At 40.3% G+C, this 24,782-nt stretch overlaps 1 protein-coding gene across 1 annotated transcript in view; it reads left to right on the top strand.

The window, feature by feature from the left end:
- Positions 1-9,545, top strand: part of fgf11b (fibroblast growth factor 11b) — a 41,312-nt gene extending 31,767 nt beyond the window's left edge. The window contains exons 4-5 of the mRNA XM_034113866.1: positions 9,109-9,307; positions 9,409-9,545. Coding sequence (XP_033969757.1) covers positions 9,109-9,307; positions 9,409-9,545 — 336 coding nt within the window. The remainder of the gene's footprint in view (positions 1-9,108; positions 9,308-9,408) is intronic.
- Positions 9,546-24,782: the final 15,237 nt, after the last annotated feature.

Genomic DNA, 24,782 nt, shown 5'->3' with positions numbered 1-24,782 from the left:
CATAAGGTTCTCCTGCATGAATTAAGCAGAAAGATTCATGTAAAAAAACAATGTGTAAGTGTAAGTGTTTCCCTTACTTCTCTACCATTATAGCGAGTTGGACAGCTTTTTCAAGTCACTCCCGCTAATCAAAACCAACTACAGTGAACTTATTGTGAGTTTATTTTTTTATATTTATCCAAGATTGAGTTCTATATCGTCCCGTTTGTAGATCAAAAAGAGCGCCTGATTAGCATGCATTACACTCCAGTGCCGTGCTCTCTGTGAACAGAGAGGAGGGGATTTCCTCAGCACCAGTCAATATCTGCACCCCCATGAACTCTTGCAGAGAATTTCCTCTCTCTAACACACACACACACACAAATACACACATACTGCAGCTATACATCAATGCTACGGTGCTGCTCAGCAGAACAGCTGTCTTCCTGTTTAATATCCTGCATGTTTGTTTTAATGGCCGCATATCGCTCTCTATATTGTATTTGATGTGCTAATGTGCTGCTGTAGGAGGGAGTGCAGGTGGCACAATATGGCCCCTTTAAACATATCTGTGTGCTCTAACAGCATGTTCATATTTGCTTTAACATTTAAAAGCGTGCCAAGAGAGTGCGTGACACAGAGGAGGAATGTTTTCATTGCCGATAAATAAGTTCATCACTGTCGCTCACTGAGGAGCCGAGGTGACTGACGGAGTGACTACTCGCTTCCTCGCATTTGATCATCTTCTTGCATATGCTGATACTTCTGCTGCTGCATTACGGTGCTAATTATGTCGTTTTATCGTGGATAACCCGCAATTATTCCTTGAATTCCACTCTCCTGCACACTTGCACACACACATAGTGGTCAGGTTGTAGGGCCAGGCTCCATAACAAGCAGACAAAGTCAACTGCTGCCTTATAAATCTCCCCCTCAATACCTGTAGGTGACAACAGGAAATGGCTGATACGGATATAAAAATAGAGTCTTGTAATCATTCCCCAGATAAGATTCTCTGAAATACTTTGTAAGGCAAAAATACAAACAGTACATGACACCATTTTTTAAAGCAGGGTGATAAAAACTAATCACAAGTAAATGTTCAAAGCATTGAGAGCATACATGCCAGTATTAAAAGCTAAATATTACAGTGGGATTTGCTTTTGAAATGATCTTAGTCCCTACTCCCTACACTGCTTTTTGTGCAATCTGACAAAAATCTTTGTATGTAAACTATTGATAGAAAATCAATAAAATATGTTCAGAATCAATATAGTATCACAGAACATAAGACTCAAGTGTATCAATACTTTCTTACAGTCCCTATTTCTTTGATACTTTGACAGCCTCTCAGGTCAAGTTCTCGCTGCCAGGTCTCTGGTTTCATAGATTTCATATTTGATAGAGGCTCAACAACGATTACGATTTCAGTTTTTTAACCTGCCGACACGGATTTTTATAACAATTTATTGTTTTGTCTGAGAACTACCTAGAATCAACAGCATACTTTAAAATGTGTGTGACATTTATTTAATGGAAAAGCTAAATCCACTCCTGATTAAAGATAGCTTTGCCAGCTTCTTAAAATGTGACACGTTTACTGGGGGATGGTTTCCTAAGTGTCTGATTAGGTACGTTTTACCAAATAGTTTTTCATCACAACTTATTTTGGACTTGCACTTTAAAAAAGCATGTTTTATGTGTGTGTGTGCGTGTGCGTGTGCGTGTGTGTTATAGAGAGTGAGACAGACAGGCAGGCAGACACAGTAGAGGTATAAAGAACTGTATAAAGCGTGAGACCTGCAGATGAAAAGCTTCGTCCTTTCTATTCTTTTCATGAGAGGCTTGCATTGAGATGCAGGACAACACCAGCAGGGAGATAGCATCTCTTTATCACAGGACAGGATAAAATGTGGACATTAGAAAAAGTAGGGGAGAGGATAATTGGCCAGAGGAAGAGGGAAGAGATGAAGTGCAGAAGTGCAATGATAAGGACAGACTTTTTTTGCCAGGCGGCCAATTAATAGCACTTAGGGAAGGCAAAACCTATTCTTTCTGATTGTCTTACGATAAACCTTGTGCAGGTAGCTCTCCTTCCAAAAATTCTCTCGGGGATATATTAGAATGTAATCCTTGTGATCTGCCAAGGTATGAACAATCTTTATCAAAGCTTTGCATTGGCTAAAATCTGGCTATTAGGTTTATACAAATGTTGTACTCTTTTATGCATCAGATCAGTGGGATCATACTTCCTCGTATATTGTACGTAATCTGAGCAAAATGAATAATCATTTGCCTAGATATCAGTGAACCAGAATAGAAGATGAGTAAACTATAGTTGGGTTGATCTCAGGTTTTGATTTCCAGTTTGATATGCAAGCTTGAACCAGTTTGCTGAACAGTGAATCATCAGTTTGTTTACTAAGTTGAGGTGTCTTTGGGGTAATAAGAAAACTAAAGCCCCGGACTGATGCATCTGTGCCTGCTACGTTCTTGGATCATCACATCAAAAACAGACAAGCCATCGAGTAAACTGCAGGAAGAAAGTCATGGACGACACTTAGTGGAAATGCGCCATAATGGCGCATTTCCACTACACGGTCGGCCTCGGCCACACTCGGTACGGCTCGGTACGGCTTGGCCGCGTTGGGCCTTAACAGGGCCGACTCACTTCATGCTGCGCTTCCATTACAGTTTAGGAACTGGGGTAGTTACTATAGTAACGCAGTGTAGGCGGAGCCGTGACGTCATCTTCAATGAGAAATCCAGAAACACAACACAGCCGTTAGCTGTGAGCACTCAGAGCTCACAGCTCCTTATATATGTTCAGAAACTCGACAAAAGTTAAACAAGTACACACCACAGACTGCCTGTGTCATGGTGAATACAGTCGCTGCTTTATTTATGTCTGTATAGGCCGTTGTTGTGAGTGTGGACGGTCGGGGCATATACTGCGTTAGCTTAGCCAATCTCCATCTAGAAAAACACGCATTTTAAAAGGTTTTTCGCCTGCCGTCTGTCTGCAGACTTGACAAAGCATTAATTCATGGTTTTTACTAACCGGTATCAGTATGTTGTTACTTCGGCATCATTTTGAAACGTGTATTACAATTAAATCACGGTCAAATATGTCCATCTTGTTGTAGTTCTAGCCCTCTTGCCAGCGCTCCTCTCTCTAGTTTAGCATACTCAGCCCGACTCAGCCCTGTTTGTTGGCCCCGATAGAACCACAATTTTCTAGGGCCAGAAAAGAGGGGAAAAAGTGGCCCCGCGCCGTGCCGCGCCGGAACGAGGCCTAGTGGAAGCACAACCAAAAAAGGGGACGGCACGACACGGCACGCTTAAAGCAAGCTACGCGCTGCAATGGAAATGCGCCATTAGTGGTACATTTGGGTATACCGGTCCGATATTTGGCTAAAGGCCTTTTCAGTCCATGAGGGTCTGCTATAGTCCTTGTTGTGACACACATTATTCACCATATCAGTGAGGGTTGTGGATCGGTAATGTGCATGTTTAAAACACCATATACCCTCGCAGAGGCAAAACTGCAGTATGCACGTGACTTTGGCTGTAAGCGACAGTGAAATACAGAACATTTATACAAGCCTTTCATTGCAAACGGGCAAATACAGACTGTATAGAATGAATTGAGAATATACTAAATCACAACAAAAAATGATACGACAATAATCAAGTGTATCAATATTTACTTTACACCGCTGATGGTGACAATGCTGATACACAATCACCGCTTTACATGTCCTATCTTTTTCTGACAATTAAAAGAAAGGGTGTTTACTGATAAAGGCGGCAGGTCACCTCTGTCACTGAGGGGCGAAGAGGTAAAGTCATCTGCCACTCTTCCATTGCTACATCATATTGACAGGGCCCTTTCAGCTGTCAGTCAACTGCAGAGGCATGAGTGCCTGCACATTATTATCCACTCTGCTGTTGCCCTGTGTGCCTCTATGGGGCTATCGTAAAGCACAACAGACTGTACATGTGTTTTCACGAGACAGTATTAACTGCAAGTCTCATCCCCTGTAAAGCCCTCCTGATAAGCACATCTATGCCCTATTGACTTATGTAACTTTGCGTTGTGCATCTACATCTGGTGTGTGGCAGCAACATCAACAACAAGGCCTGCTGGCGCGCACGCACACACACACACACACACACACACACACACACACACACACACACACACACACACACACACACACACACACACACACACACACACACACACACACACACACACACACACACACACACACACACACACACACACACACACACACACACACACACCACACACACACACACACACACACACACACACACACACACACACACACACACACACACACACACACACACACACACACACACACACACACACACACACACACACACACATGTTGACATGTGAGGAGGGGTAGCTGCAGGAGTAAGGGAATACTATGGGGAAATGGTGGGATTAGGCCTGTTGCGATAATCAATAAATTGACTTATCGTACGATAAATACGCAGTTACAACGGTGCCGACAATATTATCGTTTATCGCAATAATTTCCGGGAAAATGTATCGTCCAACAAAATTAATTATCGTGACAGGCCTAGGTGGGATTACTGCAGCTGGGCAGATTTTAGAGCTTCATATAGATTACCCTGGGACTGAAGGGACAGTCAGAAGATGCAGGAGGCGTGCATGACACTGTGACCCCTGCTGTCTAAATGAGGGACTGCAAATAATTGCATGTCAGAAATGCTTAAACATTGCACAAGTAGAGCTACATTTACAGAGGCGTTAGTTCTGATTTCACGCCCGAGTGTGCATGATGAGATGAGAGTAAACAAGATACTCCAGGATCTTTATAGGCATAACTTTCATTCCTGTTGTTAAACCCTTATTAAATGTGGGGAAAGACGATTTAAGGAACTATGCCCTTTGAGTGTGTATTATTAGTACTTCACTGTCCTTGTTTGGTGTGGAGTGCAATCCCAGTGTATGGTGGCATGGAGAGTTAAGCTTCCTGGAGCAGGTAGAATAGATGTAATCAGACACGGAGGGGGATGAGGGAGGAGGTGGTGTGTGTGGGCGGGGAGGGGTTGGGGGTGTCGCGACGCTGCTCTGCATCATAAAAAGGTTCTTCCCATCTTGGGGATTCTCAGCACGGACGCAACATATTACCTTTCTCGTCTGCTTTCATTTAAAATTCATTTTTGACGCGTGGAAGGGAAGCGACCCAAGTCTCTCAATGACTCACAGCTGAAGAAAGAGGTTTTTATTTCATTTCTTGTCCGAGCACCCCACCATTAAGATGGAAATATTCCCCCATCGCTCTTAAAAATTGTGCAGCCCTCAACACATTCTCAACAATTATTCACTTGCAGGTAAATCTGGTGCTTTGAGTGATATCTGCGGTCAGTACACACGGGGTGGTCTCTGTACCTCTGCTGAGGTCACCTCAAGGGGAGTTCCAGAGATGGGAATTATTACAGCAACATATTTGTATCCTTTAGGGACAGGTGTATTGGCCCTTACGAGAGATTATGATGACAAATCACTTCAAAGTAGAGATGCACGATATAAACCGGGTTTTAATAATAAATGTATAATATTATGTATTAAATCGATAATAAATTCAGGCTGATAAATGAGGGTCCAAGAATCCAAAGCCAAATTGTTACACACTACAATACAGTACAGTTTCCACTTCCAAAGTTGTTTTGTGATCTACCAATATAAATGAAGAGAAGAAGAAGAAAATCGTAAATAATAATGCAATACATTTATAAAATCTTTATTTTTGTTGTTTTAACAATTGGTTTGGTCAGAGCTAAAGAATATTGAATCTTTGCTCACTACAACTTAGCCTTTCTAACCGTCAAGTTTACATAAACAAAAGATTATGAAATAATAGTTTGGAAATTAGTTGAAATTATCTTATTAACTGCATTGGAGATAAGAAGAAGGTGATTATTGATAATTGGTATCAATGGAAAAACTCCATATTATGCAACCCTATTTTAAAAGGCTTTTTTTTTTATGTTCAGCCCATTTTATCATTATCTTGTTATCCTAGTGTATTTTGAGACAACTTGAATGAAACACAGAACATGTGGGTTCTATCATTAGGCTAATTTAAGTTAATTTAATTCATTATAAGGTAATTATAGGATGACTTAGGAGAGGGGTTATCAGTGGAGTCATGCCGGAGGTTGAGCTGAAGGGTATTTTGTTGCGAGTGATGGCTTCTCCTTCCAGAAGGACATGAGAGTCAAAGGGTCGGGGGCTGGCCACTAAAGCCCTTGTCAGCCCCGGCGTTTCTGCTCCGGTCCCCGGGGGAGATTCAAAGGAGCAGGTCTCTCTCCTCTATTACCCAGCAACCCCTCTGTCCTCTCCGATCTTCTGCTCTCTTTCCTGTCTCTCTCCCTTGGCCTGATTAATAATGAATGAAGCAGATCATCTATCGATCCCATCCTCGTTGTGTTAGCACAGCAGAAGATATCAAACCTGTCAGAGGATCTTAAAATAGCTCCGTGATTGTGATGGTAGTGGGAGAGGTTGTTGAGTAAAAAGTAGGGGCTTGTTTTTCAATGTGGGAAAACAGGAGTTCAAAACAGAGGTGGAAGAAGTATTCAGATGATGTAGAAATACCACAGTGTAGAAATACTCTGTTACAAGTATATGTCCTGTATTCAAAATGAATCTTAACTAAAAGTACAGAAGTAAAGGCATCATATTATATTTTGTATTTGAATTGATGTATCAATTTGTTTGTTGCAGCTGATAAATGTTAAGCTAAATGAATTACTTTATAGACTACTTCGCTTATACTCAAGGTATAACCAAAGACTTATTTATGTGTTAATTGTTTTATCATTAATGCAAAGTAACCAATGTGGTCAGATAAATGTAGTGCACAAAAAATACAATATTTCCCTCTTCAAATTCAAAGGTTTTATTGTCATATGCACAAAGCTACAGTGTAGAAGTGCCAATGAAATGCTTCTGACCTGAGCTCCTCCAACAATGCAACATAAATCAAATACAAAAATACAAAATAGTGCAAAAAGTCTATATACATGTCAATTAATGTCTTAATTGTGGCAAAATAGAAGTATTAAGTGTCAAGAAATGGAAAAACTCAAGTAAAGTACCTCAAAATTGTATTTCAGTACTTAAGTTAAGGACTTAGTTACTGTTCACCACTAGTTAAAAGTGTATAAAGTGTGTTGGAGCAGCAGGACAGTAGTGGACTGAGAAAGGGCATACAGTCCTGAGTTCTCTCCCTGTGAAGGAGAAAGGTGATGATCTGTGATAAGTGTGAAACTGAAGATCTCTTATACCTTCCCAATCTACCTTTGGCTCTTCCCGAGTCTCTGAGAAATTCTCCACTCAGCCATTTCTGCCCTGCTGCTCTCACTAAATCAATCCCGCAGATTGGCTTTGCTCTCTGACAGGGGAGACCCTGATGGAGGCTAAGAGAGATGTATATCTGTCGCTATTGGTTAATATCACCAGTCAACATTATGCAGGGTTCAGTAGTACTTATGTTGAGGACAGAGAAGGAGGGGAAGTGCTGCTGGAACATGATCATTTACTGGCTTAACTGCTGGAATTCATCCAAGTTCTGCTAATTTCATTGTGTAATGTCTATTCAGATCTAGCCAGTCTCGGACAATTGACAGTATATGAGAATATATTGGAGGGATAATTCTCTTTTGGCGGAATGAAGACGGATTAGTCTTTCAACTGTTTCTGCATACTCATTACCAAGACTCTGAAAAACCAGCTCAAGTGGGTTTTTTTATATTTTTGGTTTGTAACCAATTAAAATAGTCTGTTTTCTTAGTTGATATGACCTCAAATCCTCTAGGAGTTGGAGCAGTTCCACCAAACTGAAGACCACGCATTGTAACCATATAGCAACTACTGTAAATAATGAATTTCCTGCTTAACAATTGGTTGAACGACCCATTCATTTATGGAATTATAGGCAACAACTTTGAAAATGTAAAGATAATTTAAGAACCGTTAATTTCTTTTAGAAAATCATGTTACTGTAAATCTCCTCTTTTACTGTAAATTGTTTTTGCTTTAGCATTTATTTAATTATAATTGTTTTGGGTCCTCGGATTTGTAATATCAGTAATTGTATCTGTTTAAATGTACCATATATTTTTCATTACTATTTGTATTACAAGTGGTATCTATTGTTCCCATAAATGTGGATATGTATAGTGCAGAAACACGGATCCAAATATAAATCTTTGTGGAGGATTGTGTTCATAAACACCATCCTACAAATATTCTAAAGACTGATCCCATCACCTAGAATCTTGTTTATTATATTATACTGTAGGCGTGTGGAGATTGTTTTCTGAACTAAGGATGCCTCTGATGCAGTTCGATGTCAGAATAATTCATTTATTTGTACACAATGTAATGTATGTGTATAGACAGAAAATCTGTATTTTATTTGTGTAGGTGTCAGTGTTTTATTCCTTTTCATCTTTGCTTTTCCCTTTTGGGAATGTGTTTTGTTTACATGAGATGTTAGTGCTATTCCTACATCGTACAGTAAGCAATGGCATCCTTTTCTTCCCAAAGGACAAGGATGTTCAAAGAAACACAAGTCCAGATTGACTTCTACTCATCCTTTCCCAGTCACCAATTAGTGCTTTTTTCTACTTATATCCACGGTCGTTGTTCTTTCAAGTGTGTTCTTACGTGAACTAAAGGTTATGTTCAAAGATAGGGTTGGGGAGAGTTGTATAGATCATTAATATATCAAATCTAATTGTAATGATGTCATCGGTATTGGCAGGAGGTTGGTCAAAACAAAGATAGACATTGCAAAAATTAATAAGAAATGTGCCTAATCCTGACAAATAATACATCATATATTACAAAATATGATGAAATGTTTAATATCCCTATAATATTGTTATTAGAGAAGTATTGCATCGTATTCTATAGTAAAATACCGTATTGTGTGGCTTATTTCAAAGATTGCACCAATGTTGTTGTTATGGCGTTTGGTTGCCCTTTATTTTTCTTCCCTTTCTTTATTTGCTAATATAAATCCACCTCTCTCCCTTTTCCATGTATCTTTTCAGGAGCACTTCACTCCTGAGTGCAAGTTCAAGGAGAGTGTGTTCGAGAACTACTACGTCACATACTCCTCCATGCTCTATCGCCAAACCCAGTCTGGCCGCTCCTGGTATATCGGTATCAACCGCGACGGACAGGTCATGAAGGGCAACCGGGTGAAGAAGAACAAAGGAGCTGCGCACTTCCTGCCAAAAGTTATAGAGGGTTTGTGTCCTTTGTGTCACTTCAGCACAATTCAAACCAGTTCCTCACTTATTAATCACCTCCTTTATTATTAACCGACAGATTCTATCTTTGTCTCACAGTTGCGATGTATAAGGAGCCATCGCTACACCAGCTCGCCCCTGAACCGGTGAGTCCTCCGCGGAAGACAGTGAAGACGTCAGATTTGCCGTCCCTGAAGAATGGACGGAAAGAAGCTCCCAAGGCTGATGCTTCATAGCACAGGAGACTGAGGGTGGGACAAAGGGCAGAAGTGACACTGGGAATACAGCCGCCCATTATGCACTGAGGGTGGCTGGGGTAATGGCCCCCAATGGCCACCTTATTCCAGAAGTGAGCTACGAGATTCAGAAAGATAACAGGTCAGCGGTCCATCAGCAGCCGAGAACACCTGAGAGAGGAGTCGTCCCCCCCCTCACCTGTCACCGCAGAAAGGAAGCCAAGGGCCTGAGCCAGAACTACTACCACCTCCCCCTCCCACTGTTTGTCTCTTTCTCCACCCCAGTGACTTCCTAATGCACAGTCTCATTCATTTCTCTGTCATGCTCGGGCTTCTTTGTCCCACTGACAATTTCATCTTTTCTCACATGCCAACCCTACCGTTCGCTCTATTGTAGTATATTCACCACTCACGCATTCCCAGCGCTGACTCGGCACCATAATCCTCACCCATGGGCCCCCTCTTGAGCCCTAAAGTTGGTGACAGTGCGGTTCAGCCTGGCTTTCCACCCACCAGCTGCCTACCAGCTAAGCTAATCACCAAGGTCAACTAAAGCTCAAAGTGAGATGAAACAGCTCACAGAGGAGATATATCTGCAGGGATCCTGGGTCGGGTCAGGTCGACCGAGCAACATGAGGGTGTGAGAAAGTAAAGAGAAAAAAAAACAGCTACATTTAAAGAAGAGTTTATAACATTAAAACTGATAACATTTTTCTTGTTTTTGAAAACTTAAAGCAATCCTGTGATAAAAAAAATGAATGAATGACAGCCCAAACACAAATAATGACTTGTATAGGAGCTGAAAAACGATAGCAATTAAATGTAAGATAAAAACAAAAGCAATGCCAACAAAAAAGACACTGCTTGCATCAGGGTCATATTAAAAATAAAAATAATAACAGCCACAGTTCTTCCTGGGAAGATGAGCCATATAATAGAGCATACATAACTAGAGTTTTCCAGACTCTTAAACAAATGAGCAATATTTGTACCAACAATCCAGAAGATACATCTCAGTGATGAAAAAAGAGCGAGTGTGTGAATGAGTGAGATGTGACCACTTATTATTGCACTAGCTTGTTTAAGGCTAAAATGTAACAACTGGGTCATGTTTTAAATCCATGGAAGACCTGAACTCAGTCACCTGGAAAAAAGCAGCCGTAGTGTGTACTTCACTCGGCATCTGCTGTCAGCATAAAGCCAGGTTTGAAGCCGAACATCAAAGCCAGAGGAGCCTCTGAGCTGGAGCACTTGTTATTCTGAGGACGTCTGGCAGCTTATCCACTCACTAGCTTTATCAAATCACCTTGGAAGAATCGCCCTCGAAAATGTAGTGAATGTCTTGGTGTGATTGTGTTTTAACCCCCCGTGTGTGGACGTCTTCTACAGCATGGATGCACTGTGTGTAAATGAGCGCCAGTACAGAGGATGCAGATAGAGATACTGTGGGTAACCTTAACCATGTCCTTCAGATGTGGCACGGCATTGTGTCTTTGATTTGTCTGGTCTTTGAATAGGTGACACTTACGGTAATATCCAGCTTGCGTACCATTATCTTCATTACATCTTTGGTCACCCCAATGGCGAACCCACAAAAGGCACCTCATTCATTTAAGATTTCAACAAGGTGCAATCAACAAGTGTTTTGTTTTTCGCTTTCATTTATATAGAATATTTTAAAATATACGATGAGCTGATTCGATCAGTCAGGGTGTTGGTTGTTGTTGGAAATGTTACCTGCTCTGGCATGCAGTTCTCATATACAGTTTGTAGCTATACCTTTTTTAATGAAATATTTTTCTTATTTTATTTAATGTTACAAAACAAAAATGACCATGTTCACGTCTTAAAGTCATCCTGAGGCCTTAGTTTTGGTTTAAAATTACACAACATCATGTATGTGTTGCTTCTTTTGGGCTTGTTTTCATAGACCTGGTTGCTTATTTCTCTCAAATCTGGCAACAGAGTGGGCAGGGCGCAGTGTCTAATAGTAGCAGTAAGCTAACGAGAGGCTACGTTCAGCTGGTGACTCGGGAGTCGGGACAGAGAAAATGTCAGGAGTTTGGAAGTATTATAAAATTGAAAGCGAAGGCAGTGTAACAGCCAGATGCAATGTTTGCAAGGCGGAGGTTCCGTGTGGTGGAAAGAACAGAGCTACGTTCAACACGACCAATCTAATACGCCACCTGAGAAACAAACACCAACAACAACACAACGAGTACACAGCGGCCACTCAGGTAACGGCACTGAAACAACCAACACTTTCAGAGACTTTTAAAAGGAAAGAGAAACTGCCCCAGAACAGTGAAAAGGCCAAAAAAATAACAGCCAAGATAGCTGAATTCATCGCGTTGGATGACCAGCCGTTATCTGTGGTGGAGAACGTGGGGTTTAAGGGACAACTTGAATGCTTTTCTCCTTTTTTTTCTCTTAATGCATTGCATAAAGATCGGATCGGGAAAAATCGGTATCGGCAGATTGTCAAAATCAAATGATCGGAATCGGATCGGGAGCAAAAAAAGGTGATCGGGACATCCCTAGTAACGTTACTTAAATCAGAAGTTGTGACAAATAAGCCAATGTTTGGTTTTCAAAAAACTGCGCAAGTGCTGTTAACTAATTAACGCCAATTCTTTGGTTATTGTGACCTAATTCCCAATATTTTCCCCAACCTAACCAATACCTTTGTTGCCTAAACATAACCAGGGTGTTTTCTGTGAAGACCAATGTTTATTTTGAAGACTGTATGCATGTGATGAGCAAATTTGGACATATGTCGTGGGAGATTCTTTGAAGAATACACATGTAATTAGAAATAACCTTTCGTAAAATAGCATATGAACCAGTGTATGAGGATAGGAAGGCTCTGGTAACTGACATCACAATGATTAGTCAAAGTCAATCATCCTGGATACCACCAACAAACATAGACAAGAATATGTGTCTTACGTAAGCAAGAGAAACGCTGGGAGATGTGGAAGGCAAGAAAAGAAAAAAGCTCATTATATGGTCGCTAACAATCACAGATAATCTCTAGGAGGTTCAAAGCATCGGGATGGGTTCTAATTTGAATGGTAACGAAATGAGAAGAGCGGGTACAGAATGTGAAACGGAGGCTTTCCGAATGTGCTGCATTGAGGGCTACAGCAAGTCTGAAATAGTGTGTTGAATTGTAAAGAGGTCAATGCATGGAGGCAGTTATTTAGAAAGATTAGCAGGTGTATTCTTGAGGAATGTTGATAAGGAATTTCTGCAGTAAAGTGAGTGAATTCTTGGCAGGGTTTGGTGCGGCATGTGGATATGATGATGAATGTAAAACAAAGAGGCACGTAAGGCACTGTGCGCTATTTATGAGAGGGGGTCTATGGAGGAAATTAGTTGGAGAGCTTTGCATTTTTTTCAGTCAGTTTGTAATTTTCTAGGCTTTTCAAGGGGGAATATGGTTCAGTACAAGTTTGGATATTTTGTCCTTGTAGCAGATTTTGTATTATAGACCTACAAATCTGTATTGTTGCCTCCCCGGTGAATTTGGTACAGCATAGAATGGCTTCCAACTGTGCATTACTAACTAACTGTTTGATATCAAAGTGTGTGCACAGCATACTATGCTATATAGGCTTATAGTTTTCCATTTTTCATCTGGGAGCTTCTTCATGCCAGTTTACATTTACAAGTTGGGGATAAGTTGGTTCTATAAAATGAAAGTATTAGGAGGTGCGCTCTGCACCCTTGACAGCAAGGGAATTTGGCATGGCAAAATGAGACATATTGGCCATTCTTTTTCTCTTAGCTTATACAAAATGCCTGCAAATCACTCTTATTATCAATCCATCCACTGAAAATGTTCTTGATTAATTGTTTTGTCTATGAAATGCCCCAAATTCCTCTAATAGTCTCCCAAATTAATGTTGTCCAACTAAGAGTACAAAGCACATGAATATACAGTTTTAAAGAAAAAGTAGAAAATAATGACATTCCTAAGGCTCTACGTCACAGTTAAGCAGAAAGAAAGTAAGCTAACGTACAGGCTTAACATGATTTAACTGTCACTTTATATTGTGTAAAACATTAGAGACTCTCTTAATCCTCCATAGATTTCCTTTAACAAAATGCAACCAGTCCTTACAATCGTAATAGAAAAGGATGCCAGAGTAAGTTGTCCGATGGTGATACTGCAGGTAGACAGACAGGAACAGAATGTTAACAAGTCCGATGTCGAATGTTAAGTGAAGAACGAAGAAGAATGTAAGACAGGAAGGTTTAAAGAGAGACCAGTAGGTTTTTACAATGAATGTGAAGTTAAGGATGTCGCAAAGTTCAGAGACAAGTAAGTGCAATGTAGAAAGTAGGATTTTGGTAGCAACACTAGTTCTGCAAGATCTGCTCTTGAATGTTAAAGTTATGGTAGAAAATGGTCATGTTGATGGAAAGCTAGCAATAGAGAAGCAAAGTGATATTAAGAGTTATTGTACTGTATGTTGATGAAAGTCGGAAAATGTTATGTGAATATATTTATCTTCAAAATCCAACAGAGGTGGTAAAACATAAAAATACAGATATAGCCTAGTTTGTGTGCCCACGCATGAGAGATTTAAAGTCCTAATCCCTTTCCTACACACCTCTTTTTAACCACAGCCTACAGTATCTGCGACCCATTAACTTTCTTTTCAACACTATGTTGCCTGTGTAGGTGTATACTTACAGTGTGTTTATAAAGTCTGTGTGTGTGTGTGTGTGTATGTATGTATGTATGTATGTATGTATGTATGTATGTATGTATGTGTGTATGTGTGTGTGTGTGTGTGTGTGTGTGTGTGTGTGTGTGTGTGTGTGTGTGTGTGTGTGTGTGTGCATCTGGGAATAAGCGTCAGAAGAGACAAGACGGAGAGGCAAGGAGAAAAAGAAAGGGCATGAGATTCAAACAATGATCAATAGACTCAATAAACCACAGCCACCCTGCGATGGGTTTGAAAAAATGTCCCCAAGGTCTTCCAGATACAGCGAAATCCATTAGTTCATAATGAACTCAGAGGGCTGTTGTTTGATCACTGCCTGTAAACTCGACAAAGAAGCCCGTTGGACGACAACAGAAATGTTTTTTACACTAGGCCTGACAAACTGTTTCCTGAGCATCAGCAGACACTCACTATCCTTTGAGACACACATCTGCTAAAGGCAGTACTGGTATATATTGACATAAATACATACAAAAACTATGTCCCTAAACTTCCAAAAGGCAATGGAGAACTGGAGGAACATTGAAGCATTTAAATGTTGACACACTGTCTTTGGATGTTCTGAATAGAATACAACAAACAAGGAACCCCACTTATTTATAACATTTAGTTGGAATAAAGGCAATAATTGATATTAAACTGCAGCCAATCTTTAGCAATGCAGTAGAGATTAAATATTTGTATTATACCGTACAACAACTACCAACATCCAGGAAAACTTTCCGTCCAGGTGACATTTGATTTGAACAGTATTATAAACCCCAAACAAGGGATTTGTAATCACATTAAATGCAGTATAATAATGTTTTACGGGAGCATAAAATCATGTGTACAACATTCAGGATTTTTAAATGTTCTCCTTTTTAACCAAAGAGGGAGAAAAAGAAATGTTAAAGTACATTTATAGTCCTTTGGTAATCACCCAAATGCTCAGAAAAATCTAATTTATAAAACAGACTTAACTGAAGCTCATCACTGTCCAAGTTCACTCCAATGTTATATTTGCATATGGTATGATTACAGTTATTTGCAGTTGGTACGTCTGTTCTATCCAATACGCAGACCGAAGTGTGTCCCATGCAGTTTGTCAATCTTTAGGGGAAATCTGTGTACAACTGGCTCCCTCTAATGGAGGCAGTTGGATGTAAAGGTAACACTGGTATTGAGGGGCACAAAGAAACACTGCTGGGTTTGTAGGCCATATTTCAAAACAATTACAATGTATGAAGAGGCTCCGTTTTTGTGTAAACACACGCATAATGGATTCCTAATGTGGTTATGATGCCTTGTTAGGCTTTATGTGCAAACTTCCAAATACAACAGCTCCTTACACTTTATAGGTGCTCTTCTATTGATTATTTTATTTTATATCAAAATGTCAAAGGTATCGAGGATATTGATGGCACCAAAAGTATTCGATACTAATGAATTTAATACAGTAAATAAGTAACAATACGTTAAATTACAGTGCAAAATAGAAGTATGTCATATTGCTAACTGTTCATATTGAAAGAATGATAAATGGACCAAGTTGATGCTTGGATTTGAAAATTGTTAATTAAATGAATATTAAAAGTAATTCCCTTTTTTTTAAATGATAGAGTATTGATGCTGCTGCAGCATAATATTAATCCTTTTTAAGGAATGCTAAAAATGTGAAGGATGTAAAATATTCCCGTTGATCTCTATACAATTTGAAGCAGGCATCCAGACAACGAAACATGTCGGGGAGACCTAAATGTATGTATTGCTGCCAGTTTACATGTATCTTATGTCAATAATACAAATGGTGTATATCTGATATGTCAGGTCTTTTATTTTCACAAATGTACTTAAATAATCAATGTTGATGATTTGTTTTATTGTCTTTCAGTTCTACCTTGTCATGTTTTTAACTCCTCAAAAAAAGGAGGGATTGTTGTTGCTGTCCAAATGTTCCTCCTCTATTTGGTGTGTTTTTGTGTTTGGTCGGCATTGTTGTATCCACACTGATGTGACCCCTGAGTGGACTTAACCCAAACTGAATCCCAACTGTGCGACTGTGGGCTTTACGTTTATAAAAAATGCAATGTGTACACAGAAGGTTAAGCCAACACGTGTCCTGTCACACACAGCCGCAATGACCTTGGTGGTCTCGGAGTAACGGTCACGCAAGTCTTCCAGGAAGTTCCCACAACCTCCCTCTCTCTACTGTTAAGGACTCTTGGTTTAACTCCAATCTTCTTGTCTTCCGGAGAAAAAAAAAATGACAATGAATAAGAATATCTATATAAAAAGAACAAAAAAAAAGCCATAAATAAAAAATGGGCCACAGAGAGAAGGTCTGAATCCTCAGGCAGCTCCCGAGTGTCACCAGGGATAAAGACACACGTTGGACTCCTTACAGTAAGAGCCAAAGCGAGCAGCAGGAACATACTGGCTTTTTTTACCATTTCAGGACGCAGACAACAGGAATGAAGACCAGCAATATGCAATGAGAACTACCAGCCTGCACTCAAGGAAGGGAAACAATGTCCACAGGCTACAACAAACTACAATCAGGATTTGCGAGCTCCAAAGGTGTTCAGTGGTCTGCAATAATAACTGCTAATTGTCTAGACTGACATGGGAATCGTTTTTTGCAAAGCATGCATTCTTCACTGCTCCTTAGGGATGACTCCCTCTCAGTATCTACAGACACAAGCCCATTCACCCTCTCTTCATGTTTGCCATCAGACCTGTGTACATTTCTACAATAACTCCTACATGAATTGAAAGGAGATGTCTTACTATGGAATATTATTCAATAAAATAACATATATTTGTATGATTGTAAGCAGTTCCCTTTGATGTTTTTGTCTTCTTTTCCCCCATTTCCTTACAATCCCTCTCAAATGCTGCTTTAATCTACACTTTGATCAATGCGCTGTTGGATATTTGCACTCTATTGAGATATGTATGCTTTTATAAATGAATAGTCAAGACCACTCGTTCCCAACCTGATCCCCAGCAGGAGTCGGCAAAGCTTTACACAGGTTAGTCTTCTGGGTAATATTAGTGTAAGGCAACCTTTGAAAAATATATACAGTTTGTCCATATCTCAGCATTAAAGAGTTTCTCTCAAGAAAGCTAAATACAAACGTTTTTTAAGTTTGGATTATTATTTAAGATATAAACACGAAAAGGGAACAATAGGGGTCTTACACAAGCTGCTATACACAGATCATGTGTCTGCCAACAGCCTGCAAAAAAGTACTGAGTTAAAACAACCAAAAATGAATAGAAGAATGCCTCATGGAGAATACAACCACATACTCAGGGGCGCGGGAAGGGGGGTGCTGAGGGCGCTGCAGCACCCCCTAGCGGCAGGGCAGGCGGAGCTCCTCTGCCTGCACATTTTCTTTTTTTATATATCTTTTTTTATTTCATTTCATTGTGCCTGAGATATATTTTATATTATATATTATTATGATAAATGATCATTTTAAACTATATAATCAATTATTTAGCTTCAGGGAAGAAAAATAAAAAAAGATGTGGAAAAAAGGTTTTTTGTTAGTTTTTAGTCGGCTACTTTAAACGTGACGCACAACACAAGTGACAAGTAACTGACATGGCGCAAAAACGTATCTCGGAATTCTTTCTCACTAAAAAAGAGAATTTTTTTATTTTATGCATTAAAATAATAATACGTGGCGCTCGCCACGGAGGAGCACACAGCCTCTGTGAGCGAGCGAGACAGACAGAGAGAGAGAGCTAGAGAGAGCACACCTTTATCTATTTAATACATGGGCGTAGGAAGCATCCTCAATGTGGGTGGGACAATTTGACAGGGGGTGTGGGCGGGTGGTGGAACTCACCTCCTCTAGGGGGGTCCGAGGGCATGCTCCCCCGGGAAGATTTTTTTTTTAAATGTTGAAGTTAAAAGCATCAATCTGGTGCACTTTGAGAGCAACATTAGGAGATCTATGGATACATCTCTCAACACCCATATGAAACAGAACTGTAAACAGATTTACTTTTTCTTTATGGATATTTTACAAATCACTCCCCTTTTAAACTGTATTTTTGTGTTACTGTCCTATAGTATGAGTTGGAATTATTTCATACCTGTTATTCTCTTATTTTGTATAACTATAATGATCATATAAAGGTGTGCCTTGAAAATATTTATTTACATAAATGATTACCAAACCGTTTGAGACCCACTACTTAGACTAAAGTGAACCTTCTAAACCCTCAGAGAGTCCTTTACCTCACTGAGCTGTAGTTATCAGCCTCTCAGTCTGACAGGAGAGGACTCTCCCTCCACCTCTTTAATAACAGCACCTTATATCCGGGTGCTAGTGGAGCACGCTCGTGAACTGAGCGCCGGAGCCTCGCAGCGGGGAAACTGTGGCGCGCATAATTTTACAACTAAAGACACAGCTACACAAAAAATGCAGCATGTGTACGGCTCATGTGTACGGCTCTGAGAATCTGCCTTGGGACAAAGTAGCAGTGAAAACATGGTACGGAGTTTCATTGATTTGGGCATTCTCACAATAAGCAAGTGGAATGGATTTGATAATGAAGCACTGACACAGCGCTCTACAAAGTGCGGCGAGTGGATAGACCGATTCACGGACTTTCCGCATAGTAAAAGTGGGGGGGTCTAAACTAATCATTTTAAAAGGTGGGGGGGACTTGTCCCACCCTCATATAATGGCTGTGACGCCCATGATTTAATATAGTTGTAAAAAATAAAAGTAAGAAATCATTCCAACGTGTACTATAGGACAGTAAAAAAAACAGTTTAAAAGGGGAGTGATTAGTAAAATATGCATAAATAAAATGAAATAATGCTATAGGTAACATAAGATAAGAATAAACAAGTTTAAATGATTTGTTATTGGTTGTGATCATATTCTGCAAAATACACCTGTAGAGCCTCAAGAGCCTTTCTTGTGCTGGCAGACACATAGAAACATATTGGCGGGGCGCACTTCGCACACACACTAAAAAATTCCACGCGCTCCTCGCTCACATTTTGCTAAGCCCGCGTGCCTTAGCACCGCTGCTATGACTCCATCCTAGGGGAAACACTGATATGTGGTAAAATGAAGAGCCGTTTGGGAGCCGAAAGAGCCGGCTCTTCTTGATGAGCCGAGCCAAATGATCCGGCTCACTAAAAAGAGCCAGAATTCCCATCACTAATGTCAACATCAACTCGGCGAATTGCAAACCACGCCCCGTAAAACTCTCAAAAGTTTTTGTGAAGCCGCCATTTTATTTGCTCGCATTAGCATTATTAGCATTAGCATTAGCCCAGCGCACCAACGGAGAGAGAATAACTTATGGCAACACAAAAGAAAACATGGGAGCGGTGGAGTGATGAGGAGGTGTTGGCGCTTCTGGCGATTTACTTGGAAGGCTTCAGTAGAAGCTGCTGGGAGTCCCAGCAGCTTCTACTGAAGCCAGTCCCCAACTCCGGGGACTTCCGGCCGGGGACTTTGGGTGGCAGTATACGCTGTGAAGTTGTTTGCGGCCTGCCAGTAAACCCAAAGCAGAAGAAGAAGAAGTGACGTCAGCGGCTCCCTCAGGGACTTATTCCGGTGTGAACGCGATTTACTAGATAGTTCCAGGAAATAAAAGTTCCCACCCAGTACTTAGTTCAACTCTTTAGTTCTGATGAACTAAAGAGTAAAAAAAAACATTGTTAAGGACAGTTCACACCCCGGCTTTCACCTGTTCAACCTGCTGCCCTCCGGCAGGCGCTACAGGTGTATCAAATCCAAAACAAACAGACTCAAAGACAGTGTTTTCCCAAGAGCCATCATTGCTCTTAACACCTGAAAGTCATACCTCTTAATCATCCTGCATGTGAAATAAATGTGACTCTGTATATATATATACATATATATCATTATTATTATTATAAATACATACCTACTATTATTTTTTATTACATTATAGATTTTATTTTTATACCCCTGGAAATAATTACTGCACTTTATTCCTTATTCCTAAGTATGTATGCTGCGTGTATTTGTTGTCTTGTGATGTTTTTTGTTTTGATGGCACCTTTTGAAAGGGAGAAGCATTTATTTATCTCATTGTACATGTATAATGACATTAAACGATTCTATTCTATTCTAAAGAGCAGATCGCGTTCACACCGGAATAAGTCCCTGAGGGAGGATTAGGCAAATGAAGCCGCTGACGTCACTTCTTCTTCTTCTGCTTTGGGTTTACTGGCAGGCTGCAAACAACTTCACGGCGTATACTGCCACCCGAAGTCCCCGGCCGGAAGTCCTCGGAGTTGGGGACTGGTTTCAGTAGAAGCTGCTGGGACTCCCAGCAGCTTCTACTGAAGCGTTCCGAGTAAATCGCCAGAACGCAGACACCTCCTCATCACTCCACCGCTCCCATGTTTCTTTTTGTGTTGCCATAAGTTAGTCTCTCTCCGTTGGTGCGCTGGGCTAATGCTAATGCTAACAATGCTAATGCCAGAAAATTCAATGGCGGCTAGACTTTTCGGAGTTTTACGGGGCGTGATTTGCAATTCGCCCAGCCAGAAATGGGAACCTTTTTCTCCCAGGAAAGTACCTGCTCTCTAGCAGGGACTGAAAAGGGGGTGAAAAGGTTCTCATGAACTAAGTTATAGTTCCGGATTTCTTTGAACGCAAAATGTCAAGAACTATCGGAACTATACCGGGAAAAGTACTCCGGTGTGAAAGCGCCTGAACTCTGTGCATGATAGCTTAAAACAAAATACAGGAAGGACATTTTGATAAAAGTCCCTAAAAAATAATAGAAAAATCTCATCTCTTATGGAACATTCACAGGAAATAATCTGCTCAAAATTCATCCAAATATATATATTTTTTTCAAACTTCCTACAGTTACTGTGTTCACTCTTTGGGATTACAATTGGGCTATTTAAACTGTTCTAAATGCTTATTGTTATGCATTATATAATATGAAATATCCATAAAATATGTCACTTAGTCCCCTTAAGGTTCCTTAAGGAAGAGGTTGGGTTTAAACATAGACATATTCAAATATACATATATTTTAAAGGTTATTTCACCTATGTTAAAGCTATGATGGCTACTAATAGGTATGTCAGTGTTTGTATAATAAGCCTCAGGCCTCAGGTCCCAGAAGAGATGGTGTCATAAGTTGGTGGTTCCTGAGGTCCCAGATAAATCACTCCTTCAGTTAGAGTATAAACCATTCTTTCTCTATCTTTAAAAGGACATGTGGAAATATTCCTGCCAATGTGGAACAAATACACTGTACATGTAAAGTTTCAAAGAAGGTTGAATTGTAAGTTAAGCAGCACTGGTCCCAGGAAGTTCTGGCTGCAGTAGATATACTGTAAGAGGACATGGTTATTTGGAGATGTCTCCAGTGTGCTCACTTGTACTTCTTTATTCAGTCAGTTCAGGTTCATGTACTCAATGCTTAAAAAACACTTCATACAACTTAAATATAAAATATTCCCCTATCTTTCAGTGAACACCCTAATGTTCACACAGCTCAATCAAACAGATAGCAAAATTCATGGGCGTCGCAGCCATTATATGAGGGTGGGACAAGTCCCCCCCACTTTTTCAAATGATTAGTTTAGACCCCCCCCACTTTTACTATGCGGAAAGTCCGTGAATCGGTCTATCCACTCGCCGCACTTTGTAGAGCGCTGTGTCAGTGCTTCACTATCAAATGAAATCCATTCCACTTGCTTATTGAGAGAATGCCCAAATCAATGAAACTCCGTACCATGTTTTCACTGCTACTTTGTACCAAGGCAGATTCTCACATAGCGCGCGCATGTTCAAGGAGTGTTGTCATAGTTGGACAGCTCAGATCTGTTGTATGAAGCGATGCCGGTAGCGGAGGTAAGGCACACACACCAAATGTTCAGGAAATGGTTAATACAGCGAAAATCAAAGCTGACGATCTCTTGGTTTGATATGTTTTCTCCCCCAGACAACATGGACATAAGAACATTTTTTTCAAAGAAGAGGAAAGTAAGTCATCAGCTGGTAGCAGTTAATCGGTTAACAGTGATGGCGGCGTCTCACTTCTGGAGAGGAGTTTCGTCTTTATGTCATGATAGAGAGATACAAATACTGAATAGTTTAGATGAGAAAAGGCATCGAAATGCCAGGTTACTAGTATTTATCATGTAAACAGGGAACATGAATAACCTGATCTCTCTGTGCTCATGTAAACACCATATCCCCAATATGATCATAACCGGGATAATACTCATAAACGGCTTACTGATGTCCATGTAGAGACGCAGTCAGTGTGTTTTACTGGAGCCTCAGTTCGATAAGAGATTCTTTTCTGAGTTCTTTAACTTAGGTACTCTCTCTCAAAATGGTAATGTGCATTATGTTTTAATTATACTTCTTATCATTCAGAAGCTTTTTGTGTGTGTTTATGTTTTACTGAGTGCTTATAGGCTATTTCCATCCCAGTATTCAGTTAACTATTTATTTTCTGTGCACATTACATAGACTAGCTAATATTCTACCTACTGCTTGGGACTTTGAGTCTTCAAAATGTCCAATGTCACAGACTGGGACTTACTTTAGAGTCAGTTGTATTTACATTCAGTATGACTTGTTATGATTCAATGTGAAAGAGTATACTGCTCAATAAATAATTATCACTTCACCACCTCTCTTGACATCTAGGCACTTGAGAGTGAGTCAGAGGCAGAATACAGGGACAGTGGAAAGAGGTCCATTGCTGAGGTGAGTGATGAAAGGGAAATGACAGTTGAGAGTAAATTGTGATGTGGACTCTCATCCCAGGATTTTAAGGAAATCAGTGGGCATTTCAGTCAAGGGACATCATATGACCAATATAGACAGAAGAGCAACATTTATTTGAACATTTAAGTCAATGATACCATTCCTAGGTGAACTTAACATCTGTATGGAGTCAGATCAGTCTCAATATTAATAAATGCTCACAGAAGGATTCACAAATGTATTTTGCGATTTATATATAAATGACTCTCCACAACAATATCTCTCAATGCACTCACAAATATTTATTGTTGTATATAAATGTACAAAAAAAGGGCATTTAAACACCCATCATTTTCCTCATGCTAGTATAGCCACATAAAAGTATCAAACCACCTGTTAAAATGCACCAGAATACAGGAAATCTATATTTTTTTTCGCCCCCACACCCCCCGTTAAAAATGTCCCCCCCACATTCAGGATGCTTCCTACGCCCATGGCAAAATTGATAATCGGTCTTATTCATATTCATTAGTAGAGCTGGCAGATAACTCAAAATGATAATTTATCATCTTTCAATGTTGTCATTTATTGATATCATGTATCGGCTCAATTGATATTAACAGGCACAATCAAACTAAAATTACCAGTGACGTGCGGTGAGGTTCATGGCTGGTGAGGCACTGACTCACTGAGTCAGATTTACAAATATTATATTTTGACCTTAATCGAAATATTCGGTTATTTTCAAAAGCTTTTTTAGTCTGATGCTTCGATTCATTTTAAACAGACAGTTCAACAAAAGGATACCCAAAATCTAAATATTGGATTGTACTTTCTTAGTAAGATCCCATTTTCATTACAAATGTGGTCTTACCTTGACTTGAAGATGAAGTCCATGCTATCCTTCAGGACAACAATCTCTATTACTTTTTTGTAAAAGTCCTCCTTATCTTCCTGTAGTTTCAAAAGTCTAGTTTGTTGTTGCGTCTACCGTCTCTGCATAGAATTACAGTAGCAACAAGAACCTGTGGGCTCACGTGCGCCCCCTTCAGTGCGGCAGAGGTTATGGCTGCCTCCCCTGGTGCATTTTCATTGCCGTTGAGACCAGCGAGCCTAAATATCATATATACGTGAAATAAGTTATTTAGAGACTATGGATGGCGAGGATAAATGTAATAAAGGGATCTACATACATTACATTGGTGACCTACAGTGAGATGGGAACAGGCATGCGCTTAGGGCCCGCTTTCCAGCCAGTTTCTGTGGGGTGACGCATTCTAAGGTGAGGCAGATCTCATCTGTGCCTCACCTTACCCCACAGTAACTGGCTTGAGCGCGCTCACAAAATAAGTGCCCGCGCTAAATTAGTGCCCGTGCTCCAGCAAGTTACTGTGGGCTTACCATAGACTGTATATATAAATGGACGTAGGGTCCGTGACGTCACCCATAGGATTCTGCAGAGTTGCCAAGAAGCCCTTAGTAGGCGGAGTCGGCCACTAACGGCTCGACAGTGGCGTCAGAGTTCCACTCCCGCCTGCTCCAGCCTGCTCCAAATAAGGGCAAAGAGGTGGAGCCGAGGCGGGACATGCTGCCACCGGGCTGGAAGTTCCAGAGCTAGCTCAAGCTACCAAGCTAAGCTAACATGCTCACTATCTGCACACTGCCGTCGCATTTTACGTTTCTAAGGTAAGCGGACATGAGACTATTCAGCAAAACTAGTTTTTAGCATAATACTTCAGAATCTTAAAATCCCTTAACGTTTGTATGCAATT

The sequence above is a fragment of the Trematomus bernacchii genome, unplaced genomic scaffold, assembly GCF_902827165.1.
Source record: "Trematomus bernacchii unplaced genomic scaffold, fTreBer1.1, whole genome shotgun sequence".
NCBI lineage: Eukaryota > Metazoa > Chordata > Actinopteri > Perciformes > Nototheniidae > Trematomus > Trematomus bernacchii.
This window is presented reverse-complemented; position numbering and strand designations above follow the sequence as displayed.